Below are 20,930 nucleotides of genomic sequence, written 5' to 3'. Positions count from 1 at the left end.
GGGAAAACGTGTAAAAAAGTGTTTATTTCACTTTTGGGGTAACGTTACGCCAGTCCCCCTCAAAGTTTTTTTATAAATAACTCGTAAAAAAAGGTCGCGCAAATTCTAAAAATAGTCATGCAAATGCATGCTAATGTCGTGACCTAGTTTTTTTTGTAAAAAGATCAATGAGGGGGGCCAGGGTAATGTACGTCAGCACACCTGCGTTGTTTCTGTACGCTGTTACTTGTCACCATCGTCTCTTATACGATATTTGAGTCGTACAAATGTAAAATCGTACAATATATTATAATATAGCCCTTCCGCTGTATAATATATAAGCGTGTATATAACATCGTAAACGCTTCGTCTATATAAACGCCTATGATCTTCTCCAATGTCAATAGACAAAATAGTAAATACGATAAGTAGATAATACTCGATTGTTCGTGTATATACTGTAATACTATATAATATTGTTTCGAAAATAGATCTCGAATTTATGACTCTGGGTCGAAATCTTCGGTGTAAGACATAAATCATAATATATATCCAAACCTATATTATGTTTAGTAATATTAAACTGTATAATATTATAAGTATACGACGATAAAATATGTGCTATATGAACCGGAGATTACTAAACTTCCAAGACCCGCAAGTTATATTATTATTATGTTGTATTTGGACGACCGACAACCCCGCGTGCAGCGATCGGCAACTCGCTTAAAACAACTATATACTTGGGTATAAGCCACTATACATTATATACGTATCTTCAACTTACTGATAAGTTGTTTGGCGTTTATCTTTCGAGAATGTAACGAGCGCGTCCTGAAAACCGTAATATATTAGTGCACACGGATCGTCGTACGTATGTTAACATTGCGGGCGTTTGTGAAAACTTCGTCGTAAGTCGTCTGCAGATACGAGATGATAATAACATATACATATACACACCTATATATATATTATAATATGTTTTAACGCATTATTTTATACACGGTGTACTAAGGTTTAATTTACACGATTTACAGCGATCACATGCTATATGATGTGCATTTTGCATTTATCCGTTCATGCGTGTGTTATTATAAACGCCGCGTGCGTATATATGGTAAATATCCGTGCTGTATAGTAGGTATATTGCTATATCATATACCTATACACATGATAGTACGTGGTCAGTGGTCACGTTTAGATCGATGTCCGCCGACGATTTATCAATCACCGATTAGATAACTGCAGTTATTCCTATAGCTGCGACGCATACTGCGAATTTCTACATTTGAGTACCTACCTATATATTATAGTATGTGCCTACCGTTGAAATACCTTAAAAATTATTACTGTACCCGACGCCCGACGGCACTGACAGTACGCATAATTTTATGTTATATACGTGCGGTTCTTCGACATGATCGCGTGTTATATATAGATCGTTGGGTAATAAAAGGCATTGTACTCTATTGTAGGATCGACTACTGGTCGGTCAATTATAATATATTATTATGTACAAAATTGTGAAATGACGCGCGATGATTTCGGACGAACGAAAATAATATATTATTGCAGCATTTTTGCAGATTTCGAACTACCGAAAACGAATTTATATATTATAGTGTATGTTTTTTGTTTTGCACAGCGCGGCATACATAATATACCTATATCTAATGGAGTTCGTGTTACCGGCAATCGATATTTTTAACAACGTTATAAGTATGCTTTTACAGCATAGGTACTCGTCTGTATAATGTAATACGCGCCTGTGGCCAAATTATTGCCAATTCGCTAAATAATATATTCAATTGCAGTTTACTGCGTTCCGATCAAAATATTTCGACGTGATCGGCGGCATTATTGATCGACGCCGTACACGCGCGCGCGAGATAATGACCAAGGTACAAACCCCTGAATTCTTGGTAATTAGTTTCACCAAGAAATTTCAATTTTCGCAATGACCTATTCTAATAAAAAACCGTTACCACTATCGTATTATAGTGAAAAAAATACGATAAAAATCAAACCGGATTTAATTAAAAATTTATTTTTTCATCAGGTGTATGATGATAGCTCAGCACAGCGGATGTTCAACTATGACAAATACATCAATCCACGTGTGTCAAATTTTAGATGAAATATATTATCACGTACACTTGGCAATTGAATAATTTGTCTATCGTAAATTGGTAGATCGTAATAATGTTTATTATAATTAATTATAATGTACCTAGGCAATAGGCATTATGTATGTTTACGATATGCATATTATATGATATATTTATCAAGTATATTTAATTTAATAATATATTTAGGCATATAGCTAGGTGTGTCATAAGTGGAAATCATGGAAGAAAGAGGCTAAGTTTTCTTAAATAAGTATTCCAAGCATCATCCTCAAAACGGTTTCGTACTAAAGTCTTACCCGGAAAAGGCGTTCAATAGAAATTCAAAAATTAACCATATTTTGGTCTTATACAAATACTATGTTTGGTTATTGCTAGAACTTAATTGTAATTTGTATACTATTATGTTTCATGTATTATTTCAAAAAAATTAATATTTATGATGAAGGATGCAAAAATGTAAAAAAACATTTATAAAGTTAAGAGGTTTTAAGGGGACGGTTATATTTATGTGTTTGTCTATTTAATTTAAATAGATTCATCTAATATTTTATTAAATAAAATCAATAGCTTTTATACTTTTATAACCCCTAAAATTTGATTAAATCTCCGCCTACCTATATGATAAGTGCCAAGTGGTATACTGGTATTGTGCATAACATCAGTGTATATAATATATTGTATATATTCAACGGTAATATATATAAATATCATAAAGTATGTGAAAAAATATTTATCCAAAAATTTTTCTCAGTTCTGTGTAGTGCGAAGTTTCGCTATAGTACCGTTCCGATGATAAGTGTATCGCTCTCTTATATAGTCGTATATTGTATTGTATATATTATACGCACCATAAACCACCTAACCGGCTACCAGCTATCTATATTATACGTCACAATATTTTTATTGCAGACTACGGTTTAGTGACGATCAATGAAGGATCGGCGGACGGGTCTCATTCGACGTATATTTATATTATAAACAAACCAGAGTGGTATTGTCGGTCGCCGAGGAGGGGAGGTGTGTGTCTACACTCGACATCGTCATGTTTTATGTATAATGTTTATATGTGTATTGTGTATATGGGTCTTATAGACTAAACCTCCGGTTCGTGATATATAGTATGACATATTATAACGTATCATATGTGAAATATGTGAACGGTTCTGGCCCAAGAGGGTTGCGAGTCTCGTATACGGATATTATATTATATACACGAACGGTAATGCAACGATTATTATTTATTTTTATTTTTTCTTCTCTCCGGGCCAGTCACGAGCCAGATGTTGATCACCTGCCTCCGGTCCGGCTACCATACAGTATTATATATACACTAAAATATGCATTTATGATATATGTATATATATATACTTATATATTAAATATAATAGATATACGTGTGTGTGTATACTTCGAAATAAAACTGCTGTAGCATACTAGCTGCACGTCTTGTCTCTTTACCGTCACCCGTCGTCGTGTTTGATATTAGCAGTTATATAGCAGACGGAATTCGTCTAAAAGGACTCTCTTGGTATTTCGGCTAATTATTTGAGTTGCCAACTTGAAATTCTACATCCACGAGTCATTTTTTTTTGTGTAACGTGTGGTAGGGGTGGTGACTAGATCAATATATATACCTGTGTAACAAATATCAGATCACATGAATACCTACCTACAATACGCGAACGTGACATAACTGATTTACAAATGAAATTCAAGATTTCCAAATTTATGAAAAAAAAAAAAAAAAAAAAAAATGAGAAACCACATAATATTATAATATTATACTCCGCAGACCGCATCACGCATTCCCCGCTGGCTATTTTCTCTATTTTGATATAATCGAATTATCGCGCGTAATATCATATTATTATTACAGCGTGAAGACCGCGTCAAAACGATAGCGGTCACTATTACGAATGCGAGCATATAGGTACGCGATTGTCGAATCCGCCGCACACCGAATCGAATAATAATGTGGATATAAGTTACCTATAGTTACCCATATAAAATACCTAATAATCGAAATATCGGATTTTCGGTCTTCCTATTCGCGTTGTACCTATATCACAAATTCGGTGTACAAATTTCATAAAATATTTTATCGAAGCATGTCTGTAGTATAGGCAGTTTTTACATTTCGCCCGGCGATCGGTTTGTAGTCTTGTATATTCTCGTCGTAGGTACTTTAACTGAAATAAACCACTTGTAATGCGATTATATATACATACGCGGTGGCAGTGGCGAACGTCGAATCGATGCGATTTATAGACAAAATGAATATGTATATTCCGGTCAAGGAGATTACGAAAGCCCACCTCAGGGGCAGGTTTCTTCTCGGAGACATGCTTCGCGAGAATTTTGGATATAGCCGCCGCTTTAATAACACTACATAACAATTTATAATGCCTAATTATAATATACCGTCATCGATAATATCCATGAGCCCAATTTCATAACACATTTACCAGATATATGGTATGGGTGCCGCCGTGCCTATCGGTTATATGAGTTTTTGTTTATATCATTACACAATATTATATTCATCTTTTATTCTTACCGTTATTATTATTATTTATTTGTTTTTCGATGGAGCTGTTATTAATTTATTGTTTTCTGTTTTATAGGACCATGCGAATGTTTAGACAAACAAACGTTGTGGAGAAAAATGGCAAACCGTTGGTAACACCGGACATGGACGGTCGTTTCTACCAAACGGTTACCGCCGTACCGGCGATCGTTCTCGAAGAGAGCCCCAAATCTGCCGAAGTCAAAAGAAGTATGTATAGTGTATACATATTATATTATATAACCAGATAATAATATATTTAAGTATATAGGTGTATAGGCGCAAAATGTGTTTACTCATTTTTGTTTTGGCTCGTACCTATATAATATAGGAACATGTACATTGGTATTATTGTGAATTTACATTCACAGTAATAGTAAATCTTGAACGATCTCCATATCGAAGGTCTTCTAGGCTATATCCATTAAAAGTATATATAATTATCTATACGCGATTTTCACTATAAATTAGATGTTAATAAACTGCAAATTACCGAACAACACAGGTGTGTTGTGTTTATTTTTTTTTTTTTTTTATCCATATTCAACGTTTCGACATGGCAATTACTTTTCGTCACTGCATTATTACCGTCACTTCTCGTTTTTACGTGCAAAAATATTATAGGCAGTCGGTCGTGTAGGTATAATATACTGTAATTTAACCACATGCCGTACGACGAGGTTATTTATGATATTGATTTTTATTAGGTACCTATTTAAATTTTGAATTCTGCAACATTAATAATACGTACCGCAAAATATGATAGATGAATTAAATTTTAAAAGAATATTGATTTTCGAAGAGATATAAAATTACAATACCTACCTATAGCAATATTATATTTGTCGAAAGAAGACGGTACCTAAGTCAGCGATGTAAAATGTTTTCGTTAACTCAAAATAAAATGTAGTGCACACACAATCCGCTATATCTTCCCTATATATATATATTGTAGCTATACAACAATTTGTTGTGTAGGTATATTATTTGTAACAATGACCGTGGTTTGAACGCTAAACAGGGGACGTCAAACACGTTTAGAATACATTCACTGGTCACAATATTATATGGACTTGGCAAGCTCCCCGTGCGGTTGACACATCCTACACGTACACTATCATACGAATTTGGCATAAACCTTTATAGGTTAAGATTCTCTATAAACCTTTTTAAGCATATACAAGTTATATAAATTTTTTAGTACAGCTGGTATACGCGTTGTCCAAATATGTTTTAAAAGTGCGTCTGTGCATAAAGATATACAATATGTACATAGTACGTATTATAATATTATAGAGGTATATGGGTATCACGGGATAACGAATGGTCGAAAATTTAACATATTTATAGGCATTTAAATTTACAATTTAACCTAATCGTTAAAATATTCGTAAATATATATTATATATTTATATGTGTAAGTGTGTATGCGTGTATGTGTGTGTGTTTTACGTGTTTATTTTATATGTACACTACATATCATTCAAATACCATCGGTTACAATGTCCTCCGAGCATTCCGGTTTTGTGTGTAGATTTTTAAGTGAAATATACCAGTGTATTACATTATTTTACACTACTATTATACGTCTACGTCGCATAGTGCAGCGTATAATATAATATTATGGAGTGGTGTGGTATGGTGTGGTGTGGTGTAATGTAGTGGGTAGCGGCGTGAAAAGAAATGTAAATAAACAAATAAGTAACAAGCGTTGCGGTGATCGGTTTTTTTTTCGTTATTTGACGTGGTTTTCGTCGTATCTCACTGGAAGCAGCCGCACTATGTCCGAGTATAATAATATTGTGTACACATATATATATGTGTATGTGTATGTGTGTGTGTGTGTGAGTGTGCGCGCGCGTTTAAATGCCATTAGACTGTAGATCTCTAAAACACGATTCTTGACCATTAAACATTTTTTATGGCTTCGGTTACTGGTATTACATGGTTTGTAGTGCTGTGGCTGGACGCAAAAAAAAATGGCAATAATAAAACGAAAGAAAGAAAGAAAGAATATATCATATACATATATAATACGATGGCTACGACGGTAGTAGGTACCTAGTATTTGTGTGTGTGTGTGTTATATATATATGTAGCGTGAATATATCTTGTTATAAATATATTTATATATATACACACACACACACACACACACACACCTATGTATAAACAAGGTATAGAGACACACCAGGCAGCACGCCACGTAACTCACGTTTTACATTATATGCACACGTTCTAATTACTACTACTGCAATGCCGTTTAATTGCTGTATAGATCAATACCCATGTGCACACCGCACACGTAATCGTATATTATATTATACATATACAGCATGTGTATATATTGGATTCGGAGGGAATACACGCGAGTCTGGCAAGTGGCAGACTTCAGACGTCTGCTTCAGAGAACGAGAAAGAGAGAAAAAAGATGGACCATATTGTTATGTATATAATATTGTATATAAAGAGATAAACTCGTTAAAAACGCTTGCAGTCAATATATAATATGCTTGTTGTATTGTATTTTTTTTTTACTCAAACGTTTTACATAATATTTATCGTAATATTTAACAACATTTCAAAATGCCTTGTGTAAACATCCTTCACCGCTTTCGATAGCATTTTTAACATACCTAACGGCGAACACTATAATATTATAATGAGTCTGTCTCATGTCTGTCTGGTGATTTACATTTTGCCGGTTGTGACATGACGTCGTGCACGTTTCGCGTCTAAAATGTAGTCTGATGTACATTTTTAGTTTCGTGTACGCCCTGCTGGTATCCGCATAGGTACCTAATGGCTAATACCAGCTATAATACACTTCTCGATAATTTCTGTGAGTAATATATAATAAAATTTTTGATCACAAGTCTGTTATCTGATTTCGGAACGATTAATGAAATAAACAAGCCTGAAGAGCTAACGAGTGCCGATAAAAATTACACAACTCAAGTGTCAAATATAAGAGTGAGCCACGCGGAGCCCCGTAATTAATTTCCTATATTTACTTGATTATGTCGTTTCACAATCTCGGCGTTCGATCGTTACACGTTTGATAACCATATGTGGTATAAAGCTCCACCTGAAACGCATGCGCCTCTATAACACACAGTCAACCGCCTTTCAAATTAATATAAACATGTTTTTCCTTCACCTCTCTCTAATTACTTATTCAAAGTGCAGTAACATCTTAATACAAAAACCGTAAGAATTTGTCAATATTAATATATTTACATCGAATTATTTGATAATTATATACAGAAATAGACACGTAGTTTTTTCTAACCATATATAAACATAGTATATAATAAGAACATGCAAATTATTATGTTATAATGTTCGAGCCACTATTAAAATATTAAAACACATTATTCTACACGACTGACTGGAAAACTGAAGAACCTGATTTTGTTTGAACATTCTGATCCAACGCAATCCTGATTAAAAGTTATATTACATATTATGTTTGTACGCACATATATAAATTATAATATAATATAATATTATATGAAATATAAGATATTCGTGTTTCAGTGTTTGTACATATTTTGAGTACCTAGTGTAGTTCGTAATTCGTATAACTTGACGACGGCTCACATTGTTGTATTTGATCGATATCCAGGCGAGATGGAAAAACAGTTAAATATATTTTTAAACTTATATTTACATATTATTTCTGAGTGACTGTTTGAAAACAAGTTGCACGCGTACTTTAAAACACTTAGAGATTCGGCTCCACATATAATATATAATATGTATAATATATTCTTGTTATTATTAGTTATTACAGCCCTGAACCCGAGGTCGTGTTGAAAATCGACAATCCTTAAATATAGTCGCTATTTTTCTTTAATATATCATGTATTATAATATAATACCTACTATGTTTGTTATTTTTTTTTATAATCCTCCGAGTATTGACCTATTCCCTCGACGATTGTTAGTTATGACTTTCATGGCCATTAATCCCCTATATTAAATTATAATAAATGTCGTGTCTTGTCATTCTTGTGTCAAATAACTATTTCGAGAATATATGTGTTACTAGACAAAAGAAAATGCAATATATTTATAATGATGATAAAAAATAATTTGTATAAATTAATTTTATCAATTTTATACAAATTTTAATGATTCATTTATCCCATTTGATTTTTATCATATCGTTTTACGTACCTATACATTGTATGTCGTCATCATATAATTATATGATACACATTCTAAACACGTATCATTAAGCTTTGTTTAAACATATTATAATATTCTAATAATTAAAATAACATTGATAAGTTATACATTTAGAATATTTTAGATATAACATATCGGTTTAATTAGTACGATTTGTAATATTATATACTAAAATGTCATAGTAAAATGTGTTTATTGACTGCATCATATACATCTGATTATTAAATTTGCGAATAAAAATACGAGTAAGACGCATACATATTAGTTTTTAGTTTTTACTGATTCATTTTCAAGTTATGTGTAAATATTATGTAGGGCATAGCTATAGCTGATGAATAATCCGCGTTCAAATTCGTTTTGAATTCTCGACCGATTCTATACATCGTGCATTTAAGATTGATACTATTCAATTAAAACACTGGCGTCTGGTACAATAAACATGTGCACCTATCTATATACCTATCCGCGTGCCATTATAGTAAGTTATAAATAATAACTATAATGCTAACACTTTTGGATAATCAAAATCGTGCAGCACTGTAAAAAAGAACCCCACCTTTTTTTGTCGTAATAAAAAATTTGATCCGCAATATGTACTTATATATTATATTATGTTCACAAAAAATACGACCACCGAAACTAGTTTTACGACGACTGCAGTCGTAGACAACGTTGTGCGTGAAAAAATGTACTCTAAACAAACAAACAAATCGTGTGATCAAACGAACCCATATTCGAATATGATAATATGTATTTGCTGTAGCATTGCTATAAAAACCGTATCACAATATTCGCAATAATAAAATAATTAATTCAAAACGTCCTTAATATACCTGCAGTCGGTGTCTATAAATAAATCACGCTAATTTAAATAAAAATCTCGACCCGGGGGCAAAACGTTAACCCTTTTATTATATATATCAGCGGCGGTAGCTGCACGTCGCGTATATATGTATATAATATACACTCGCGGTCTGAAAGAAACACACTGCACAATAACGTCGTCTCGTTCCAACGACCTTGGGACACGGCGGTAATGAAATTTTGGACGTACCGTAAACCGGACAACCTTGAGTGGTACTCGAGTGGTTGATCTCAGTGGGAGCGGCGGACGCGAGGGAAATCAGAAGATGACTTTAGCAGCAGCGTTATGAAAAAGGAATCTAAGTAAAAAAAAAAAGGTTTCTTAAGTGCGATTGTTGCCGGTCACGATATCGCTGTACCACATAGATACGCCACTGTGTGCATACGTAACCTACCTACACCACGCAATCTTGAGAGACGATTAGTACGCGTTCGTTAATTGACAGCTCGTAGTAACGCTGTAGGTAGGTATGTACACGAAGGTTGGTAAATACCTATACTAGAAGAAGAATCCGTATACCTATCGTACATATTTTGTCTTTTCTCTTAAAGTATAGAATCTATACTATGGTTATATAATATTAACAGTCGTTTATCATATTATACTTATAATATGCAGTATGCACTCATAGACGGAAATCGTGGTGGGGTCGTGGCCCCCTGGCTTCAGCTGTGGACTTAATCCCTCCAAAAGTTTTGAGTTACTCCTCCCGTTACGATGATTGGTTACGTATCCTTAGAACTTCATATATAATTGTAGTTATATTGCAACATTTAAAATAAACATTGATATCTATAATAGTAACATACTTGGTTAAATTTATTTTGAAACATTTATCCAGTTCAAACTTAAACTATACGAAAATCCCGAAATATTCAAAAAATTAATTTCGTATTAGAATTCTTTGTAATACGAACTTCAAATGTCGTATTATTCTGATGTATTTTTCTACGGCTAAAGGGGTATATATAATTGCTATACCTAAGTATAAAGAACGACCAGAACCCTGCATGCTTATACGGTGCCTATAATATATTAACTAGTGTTCTATATGTGTGTATAAAACATAATAATATAATAGTATTTACTATTAATACTTCACTATAGGTATTAGTCTAATATAATATTAATATAATATAATATCATTGTGACATAATATGACGTATAATATGAAACATTAATAAAGAGTGTATATGGTGTCGTGGTAATTCAGTCCTTGGGGAGTGGAGCATGCGGATTTGGTATATATATATATATATATAGGTGCAAAAAATGTTGGCACTCAGCCCCACCCCCCGGAAATGTTACCAAATATCTGACAGTATAAAATACCTATATTATGCGTATGAGTTAACACATAACAAGAATGTCGTTTTCAGACAACCGGGAACCGTATGCTGCTGATGAACGATGATAATGATATGATAATATTACTATGCCTTGTACATCATATATTATGTACCTAATAGGTTACACTACATATATTCGCATTTTGATTTTCTTTTTATCGTTGTATAGAGTTGATCACTTGGGGCAGGAAAATGGGCAAACGGCTGGAGGGGCTGCGGAGGAGTGAGTCCCGTGACTCTCTGGACAGCCTGTCATCCAGGGACAGCTCGACCAAACATCAGCCCGCCGTGTGGCCGCTGGGGCAGCCTTCGTCCGGCGACAAATCGTCATCATCCGCCTTGAAGGGCTTTTTCACACGTATCGGGTCCACCGGCATGCTGAGCTACTCGCGGCTGTACAGCAACAGCTTCCGGGACAAGCTGCAGCACGCCAAATCCAGGAAGCACGCCGAGTGCCAGCTATACCGGAGCGTGTCCACGTCTCATCTGGCCACATCGTATATGAAAGGCGATGACCCAGCCGACTGCCTGGATCGCGGCGAGCCCCGGACGCGCACCGCCGCCGACCGTGATGCTGAGATCGAGTCGCCCACCGAGCCGGGTTACGTGCCTCTGAAGACCAGGAGCTGCGACAACATATCCAAGCTGGGCACCGCTAAGAAGCCAAACTTCCCGTACGCGTTCCTTAGGTCCAGGCTGTCAGTGCTCCCCGAAGAGAACGGCGGCGGTGCAGGGAGCGGTGGCAACGCCGTCGGCGGCCACCCGGCGGCCCGAGCGGCCGGTCGACAGCGGAACAGCACGTCAGGGTCGGCGCACGAAATAGTAGTCACTGAGGAGCTTTTCAGGGAAATGGACAGCGACAGGGAATACCGGCGCGTGTTCAGCAACATGAGTTCATCAAACGAGTCGGGATACGATAGTGATGGTCCCGGCAGAACGCCTGACACGTACCACCACCATCATCATCACCATCACCATCACCATCACCAAAAGGCAGCCGACGAGGACAGCGGGTTCGGGGACACCAAATCACTGGCTACGGACAGCCTTAACGAGTTTGAGGAACACTCGGAGCCGCCGTCCAGGCGCCACAGCGACAAGGACTACAACGTGCCATCCATGTGTCTGTTCTACAAGAAAAACCGCGAGATCAACGATCGCATAAGGTCGGACAGACAGTCGTCGAAGGACACGCCCAACTTCCACCGTCGGATGTTCATCAAGAACCGTACGTCGCCGCCCAGCAGCACCGTCGCCGCCGACCACCTGTCATCGTTGCCGGCCGATCTCAACAACCTGCGATCCCGTATGCAAATGGTCCGGTTGCTTAAGTCGCGGTACGAGGACGACATCGGCATTTACTTGAAAATGGTCGTCAAACATGTAGCGAATTACAACGAGACCAGGTTTGTCGTGATGAAGCTAGAACCGGGAAAGATAGCGTACAGGTATGAGAACCCGTCGACGCGAGAATGTCGACTCTGGACGCGGTCGATAACTTTTTTTACTATATTATTTTTTATTTGTTTCTTTATCTAGAGACGGCAGGATTAGAGTTAGCGACGAGATAATCAACGTCAACGGCAAATTGTTGCGTGGTATCACCGACATGTACGAGGTAGAGAAAATACTGAATCACAGTTTTTCCATAGCCAACAAGTATTACGTGGACATCGTACTGTCCAGGTCCGAATTACCAGACTCGACTGTGATGGCCTTTAACCACGGTCACGGTGCCACTGAATCGTCAAAACAAAACGCGATCTCAGTCATCAATCGTGTGCTGGCCAACAAAATGAACAGTCACTCGTCAAAATCCCCGGCTCCGAGCATGAGTACCGTATACATGGTTGTGACCTTCTACAAGGGTACCGGTCATAAATCGCTGGGATTCAGCATCGTGGGCGGGTCCGATTCGCCGAAAGGCGAGATGGGAATATTTGTTAAGACCATATTCACAAGTGGCCAGGCCGCGGAAAACGGGTCATTGATGGAAGGTATGTGTGTTACAGAATCGTGTGGTAAAAATATGACGTAATAATATAAGAAAAGACCGGTAGAATTTAATGAAACATTTATTTTATTATTATAATTTAAAACAAACCGTTCACATTTTAATTAAAAAAACAAATTGAGAACAATTATGTAATACTATCATAAAGTATAATAAATAATAATAATAACAATAATAATAATAATAATAATAATAATAAATAAATACGAAATTATAAGTTGGACACATAATTTCGTATTGAAAACTTTTACCTAGAGTAGTAAAGTAGAATGGTTTTGTAAATTATTATAAAATCTAACAATAACCGATAAACGACCATACTATATTACAGTCATATTATATACGATCGAAAATGAAAACGTTAAACACTTCCTATATAAATTAAATTTTTTTACAATATCTACCGATATAATATCTTCAAATAATATGTTATAATAATAGCCAATAGGTTATAAATAAATTCCACAGCCAACGGTCAAAGTTCGTATAATAATAATATATTATGTTGTGATCAACAAGTGGTAAATCTACCACCATAATATACTTTGGGGGGGGGGGGGGCAGCGAAGCGACTCGTTTGAGACTCTATAATAATATGAATGGGTATAATTTATGTATATAAAGTATAATGTATATATTGTATGGTTGATGGTTCAAACACAATATGAAAGAAAACTGTTTCAAAGAATAATAATATAAATAGGTACCATAGGTCAGGTAGGTAGGCTGTGAGGGAGCAATGGAGGGAGGGGAAGAAAGATTATACGAGAGTGAACACGAGGAATTCGAAATCGTGAAAGCACTCGTCAACCCCCCACACAATCCCGAGTCACCGTCACGGTTGTACAGAGTGTTCCACAAATTTCTGACGGTTTTACGTTGAATTAATACGTATTAGATCTCCGTGATACACCCTCTATACTGCAGTAGTGAGTGAGTTGCAGTGCTCGTGACACATTCCACTTGTGCGATGATGATAATAATACTATATTAGGTATTAAATATTATTCGTTTTAGTTAATTCGTATGTTTTTTTTTTGCAGGTGACGAGATACTATGTGTGAATGGCGAATCCGTCAGCGGGATGACGCACGCACTGGCCATAAATTGTTTTAAAAAAGTTCGCCAGGGCCCGTTGGAGATAAAAGTATGCCGGAGAAAAATAATTCCAGACGCCTGTGGACCGAAGTGAGTTGTGCGCACGATGTCCACATAACATTGTTTTGGTAGGCGAGTGAAATCCGAATGACAATATTGTAGTACCGATGTTAGTTTTATGAGATATTTCGTAAAGTATAACTCTGCGAAGTGCCGCGTTATTATGAAAGTGGTGGGGACAGACATTGTCAGAAAGGATATTTTTATAAGAAAAAAAATGTTTAGGATGGTTTTTTTTTTTGTTGCAATTTTCTATATTAGTAAACTATGTTTTTTTTTCCACAAAAAAAGGTTTAAATATTACAATATATAGCTGTGAATCAAATATTAAAAAATACAACAATGTGTGGATAAAGGTAAGCTAATATGGATAAAGGATAGCATCATAAAATGTACCTTCTCAATGGGAAAATTTGTTAACACGGTACTGCAGAGCATGTTATACATGGATATGATATAAATAGGTGTATGCTTCATATATTATTATGCATTAGTACATTGTTTATAAAGCACCAGAAGACTAGAAGAGCTTAACCCACGAACAAATTATACATAATATGTGGTAGTGTAACACTGAAAATAATTATTTAAATACAAATGCAAGAACAATAAATTTTGTAGCGTTGTCTAGCGGGAAATTTTTTCTAAATAAGTATCCATGGTTGGGAAAATGTAGGTTTTAAAATTTTTATTATTCTACTGAACATTTTCTCAAACAAAACTGACTAATTATTTTTGTGAAAGGCCTTAAGCTATTCTGGCACTTTGCGCCTCAATTATTGGTTGTGTGACGTATATAATATGTAAGTACGTGATGTCTGATGACTAATTCCATTTTTGTTTTTTTTTCCAGCAGCAATCGCAGTTTCAACAACGGCATGATAACGGTGGCGACGACGACAAACACTACTCAAACCTTTTGAAGACCTCGTGCCTGTTTTTGTTATTATTATTAAAAATGTTGTGTACATACCTATATATTAAAATAGTATATATTATTATACTTTCACGACTGTATGTGACAAACTGTAGTCTAATATATTACATTGTACCTGTACATACATATTATATATTATGTTGTTTTTGATATTTGTATACAATTGTACGCATGCGTTTCGTATATTATAATGATGTGACCACCATATTTATCCTAAGATATAAGTAGGTACGTAGCCGGAAATTTTAAGTATGAGAACTCCCCCTGAATCTGAGAATTTCAGTTGAATGATTTATTGAGTATGGCAGTATAATATCCGCAAGCATTGCAGTAAGCTTATTTTTCCGTGTCCGTTGATCCCCCTAACCCCGAGACTAGAAAACAAGAAGCTGATCGAAAAGTTTAAAACGGTATGAGAGTATAAAGCCTCTCTGAAAATTTAAAATCCCAAGCCCAACTATATATGTGTGTGTAGGTTTGAACATAGGTATAGTTTCTCTATAATATGTAATATCGAAAACCTCACGTGAAAATATTAAAAAACAAACATTTACAGTCTTTACGTGTGTGAAGTTCCTCAATCGTGTCCAATTTCTGTCCGATATATTTTGAGTTATATTATCCGGAAAGTACATATTATTCAAGTTTCTGCAGTAGGTTAGAAAAATGTATGTGGCGAGTCGCACGAGTACCAACACATTTGTAATGAGTAATTTACTATAAAATATGTAATCAAGACCTTATTCTATAATTTACAAAAGTTGTAAAGCTAGTGTGACTAGTGATTATAAATAATAATTATGACAGAATGTCGACCAATCTATATAAGGTGATAGTGTGATACACACATTCCTCAACCCATTCAACCTTATACTTAAATATGATTTTACTGATTATAAACTGCAGAGTCCTAAGCCTTTTAGAGAATGAGGGAAAATGTTAAGCGGCGTAAGAGTTAATTTTTAATAATTAAATTGTTGTACGGATTCATAAGTACCTATATAATCAATTTTTCTTTTACTAATACTTTAAATAGGTACATGAACTCACGGGTTAAATAAACCATGACGTATGTTTTTTTTTGTATTAAACAAACTATCCACGGCATCTGTGGCCATTGGACGTACCAATACATTTCATAAATATTCATGCATTACATACTTAATATTAAAACTGACAATACAAATAATCACATTTTTAGGAATAAAAGATAAGGAAAAAAAATTGAAATTAAGTTTTAATAGTATTATACACAATTTCCAATTTATTTATAAGGTGAGTTTCAGATAGGATCTATATGACTTGTCTATTATCAACTATAGATCGATAGTTTGTATTAGTGTAGGTACCTGGTAATGTATACAAAATATATTTAGTTTAAAAATGTAGTTATATTGTACATAAAAATGTGCGCAATGATGAGTAATATTTTAGGTAGATACCTACCTATGTAAATGTGTGCAATGTGGTAGGACTATTGGTCGCATAATAATTGCCTAGGTACTATATTGATTCGTCCGTCCCGAAAATGTAATACCTAGTGTAAATTATTTAGTAGTAGTATAGTACTATAATATAGAGTAGGTATAAACAATAAACCACAGAGTTGGGCACACAAGTAATATTATTAAGTCGTGTACTCGAATGCGACGTCATTTATTTTTATTTTTTTCATTCTTTGATATTCGTGCACACAACTTATTTACCTGAAGTCTTCTCGGTGTAGGTACGTTTGAAAATGAAATCAATAGTATAGGTACCTACATTATACAACCGTTTTAATTAAATGCTTACATAGGTAATCTGTAGTGCATGCTATATTCACTTACGACGCACACACACACACACACACACACACACACACACACACATCTAAGATAATGTATACAAGTGCATATATTATTATAATATAAGCCTATTGTATTTTATATATGGAGACGAGTTGCCGGTTTTTTTTTCGTTCTCAAATTAGTTGTAGGCAGGTATAGGCAGTCGCATTGTTTTATTATTTTATAATATTATACCTATGAGATCAATCCGGATTTCGCACGATCGGTATCTCGCTATTCATTAAATGGAAACACGACGTGCGCGTCTTAACGATGCGACTTCATAATAGCATTTATACCTACGAGTGTTATAGTAGGTAATAGGTTATACGTCTCCGGAAGCCCTCACTAATTGTCTGGGTACATCTTGTCGAAAAAATAATAAATAAATAACCGCAACGCGCAGTGGTCGTCGACGTTCGTCGTAATTTCCTCATATGCAAATTTAATATTTCGCTGCTGCTGCTGTCCGTTGGGATTTACATGGTCGTACTTCTACTAACGTTTGAACTAGGCAGGTATTATGTATTATACGGGTAGTAGGTAGGTACTTAGAGGCTGAGCTATCGGAATTTTGCTAAATATTATATTATGTATTTAAGCTACGTCCTATTGCGACCTTTTTATTGCTTGCTATAAATTGACCAGTCGAGTTTACATTCACTCAGACCAATTTCCAACAATTCGACTTCTTCTTTTCAATTTTTTTCTTTATTAAATTCTAATAAAGCGTTTTGATTTATAAAAAAAAAATATTAAATTTACATTATAACATAGGTACTACCTATATATATATTATATTTATATATGCTTGATTATTCAAATGTTGAAATGTACAATATTGTATAGGTACATTGAACAACAATATAATACTATGTACACATTAATGACAACATTTGTTTAGCACTCACGAATTTTTAGGTAGTATGTTAAACGCATTTAATACATTTTATACGCGTATATATCACAACAGTTTACAAATTTCAACAGTTAATGCGACAATGCAAATTAATTAGAATTTTTAGAAATTTTATGATGTGATACAATTTTCAAATTAAAATAAACAACTTATTAAAACCTTATTCCATTTAGATGGCTATGACAAAATACGAATTAAAATGTAGTAATCACTTACACGCTATAATAAGGATAAAAAAAATGTACGATATACCTACCAATGGTTAAAACTTGTTAGGTTTAGAGAATATATAGAAATACTAATATTTTAAATGTCATACGCGTGCCTATATTACCATATTTTTATGAGATAAAATGTTTGTTATTTTAGATTTTTAGCGAAGCGATGAATTCATATTATTATTTATTATAATATACCTAAGATTGTACCTTGTACAATACACGTGTACAAATGAAACATGTTATAATAGAAATCATATATAGTAAAATTGGTATCATGATGATTGAATTATATCGAAAAAATTGACTTTGCCAAAATTGAAATGTCGCTTTAACACTAAAGGTTTGGTTATAGGTTATGTTAAGTTTGTCCTCGAACAGAAAATGTAATTTAATGTTTATTTAATGTTCATCGGTCTCTAATAGGCTTCGAGAACTGTGGGTGTGAACTCCGACCGAATTATCATAGCTAGATTAAACACGAAGCCAATATTATAAGTATGTACGGTTTTGAAAGGAATATATATTAGGTACTGTTATTAGTCTTTCCGCTAAATATTCCTGTTTAATTCATATCTGTGCACGATAAATAAGAATGGAAACACAATATTATTATTATGTTTAAAATATATGTGCTTCGTTTAGAGTAGTTGTCAATTATTGCCAACGCTTCAATAACGAAACATTTTAAACAATTTGTCATATAAGTGCTAGAGACATCATTACATAAACAATTTTTTTTTGTTATGGATTAAGACACATAAGATACTCGTGTTTCAAAATAATTTAATATGATACTGAATATAGTTTTAAACAAAAATTGTTATGTAAAAATGTATTTTTAGGTAGGTAGGTACTCGTTTTTCTTAGGTAAGTACTGAATTCTTTAAAACCAAGCAATAGAAAATATCGCTTTCTTAGCAGACAATAATATTATTATATATATGTGTATATATAATATATACTAGCTGATCCCGTGCACTTCGTTACCCGTTAAATGTACAAACTGTATATGACTCAAACTTTGTTCAATGCGTTATTTAATATTCGGTGTGTGATGTTCTAGATTTATCTTAACTTTTCTGTTGCCCAGGATAAAAATTCTGATTCACAGCAGTACATTATCAGGTAGGCAATCTACCTGCGGTAGATCGCGGACCCCGTGCTATTTGTACGTAAGTGTATAAGTTATACCAAGTTTGTTGTTTTTACTTAATTCCATCTACGATGGATTAATATAATCAATTAATACAAAAACCTAACCTAACCGTACTAAAATCCAATGAGTCAAAAAAAGCAAATTTAACCCTTTTTAAATTAGCCTATCTTCTTCCCAGTGGTCTAATCTACCCAATTAAGAGGCCATAACTCCGGAATTATTTATAGCACAGCATACAAACTTAGATAATAGCCGATTCTCAGACATATAATTATTATATTGATACAAATAATAATATTAATCACAAACATGCCAGATTACCAATAGCACCATATATAATACACCTATTATTATTTTTTATATATATTGTCTCAAATATAATAACCATACCACCATTTATAACCAAATATTTCTACCGTAATTATCCAAATCCCTGTTGACCCTTCTTTTATTTTTTTCTGACAACCATTATCACTTAGGGGTATGAAAAAATAGATGTTAGCCGATTCTTCATACGTACTGAATATGCACAAAAAATTTCATCAAAATCTGTCAAGCCGTTTCGGAGGAGTATGGAACGAAAACTGTGACACGAGAATTTTATATATTAGATTATCTATATATATTATATATATATATAGTTAATAGTTACATAATTTTAATTAGATTTCCCTATTATGTAATTTATTTTATTAAACAAAATCTCAAAAATAAGCATTTATTCGGTTCTTTTATAAATTTGATTGGCCACCAGTATTATATTGAAAAAAACAAAGCTTTGGAATATTATATAAGTAACAGTTATAACGTTAAAGAAACCAAATAAGAAACCAAAATGTTTTTTAAGTTTTAATTTTAACGTAAGTAATTATGTAAAAAATACTCAATAGAATTGAAGTAGGTAAAACAATAATTAAAAAATAAACGTAAACGCATGAGCCATTGCCTGTGTTATTACTTATTATTCCAATGAAATAAAGAAGACAAATTATTCGTTCTCTATAAATCTTGAAACTTGAAAATAAAATGTTAATTGATTTAAAATTAAAATGTAAGTTCATAATATTATATTGTAAAAATGAAGTTTTTGGTGAATTTCTCGAGTAAGAATAATTGTTAATCAACATACCTAGGTACCTATGAATTATGATGCTCACATAACTATGCATATTATTGATATGCTACGAAAACAATTTGTTTTCTAAAACAATATTTTTGTAAATAATCAGTACGAATGCCACACAGGGAAAAAGTCTTACGTTTTGGCTAAAGGCAATCCAAGCATATAAAAAAAGATCGAATGATAATATTATGAAATAAACTTTATATTCGGAATTTTTAATCGAATCTAGAATTCTTGAAATGTAATAGCAAAACTATAGGTAGTACAGGCATACAACAATCTACAAAATACAATATTAGGTAGGTACCAACCTACTATAATATTTTAGTTAATGCGAATGCAACAGTAAAATTGATCCCCAGTGCATCGATCTATATAAGATAATAAATAATATATTAATAACAACGAAACAGATGCAGCTTGAACGGTTTAATATTAGAACGAGGCAGATTACGAGTCGTCCATAGGCGTACATTTGGGAAAGGCTTATC

At 33.9% G+C, this 20,930-nt stretch overlaps 1 protein-coding gene across 6 annotated transcripts in view; it reads left to right on the top strand.

Annotated features, from left to right (window-relative positions):
• LOC100574713 overlaps positions 1–15,341 on the top strand; it is a 53,499-nt gene extending 38,158 nt beyond the window's left edge. For 4 of the 6 annotated variants that reach the window (XM_003246616.4, XM_029488243.1, XM_029488242.1 and 1 more), the window contains 5 exons: positions 4,733–4,884; positions 11,252–12,530; positions 12,622–13,079; positions 14,140–14,284; positions 15,108–15,341. In XM_003246616.4, the coding sequence (XP_003246664.1) occupies positions 4,733–4,884; positions 11,252–12,530; positions 12,622–13,079; positions 14,140–14,284; positions 15,108–15,177 (2,104 nt within the window). In that variant the 3' untranslated portion in view covers positions 15,178–15,341. Of the gene's footprint in view, positions 1–2,066; positions 2,169–4,732; positions 4,885–11,251; positions 12,531–12,621; positions 13,080–14,139; positions 14,285–15,107 lie in introns of those variants that run through there. The other 2 variants (XM_029488240.1, XM_029488239.1) reach the window with 2 other exon arrangements.
• Positions 15,342–20,930: the final 5,589 nt, after the last annotated feature.

Source organism: Acyrthosiphon pisum, chromosome A1 (genome assembly GCF_005508785.2).
Source record: "Acyrthosiphon pisum isolate AL4f chromosome A1, pea_aphid_22Mar2018_4r6ur, whole genome shotgun sequence".
Taxonomy (NCBI): Eukaryota; Metazoa; Arthropoda; class Insecta; order Hemiptera; family Aphididae; genus Acyrthosiphon; species Acyrthosiphon pisum.
Note: the sequence above shows the minus strand (reverse complement) of the source record. Positions and strands in the feature narration are given on the sequence as shown.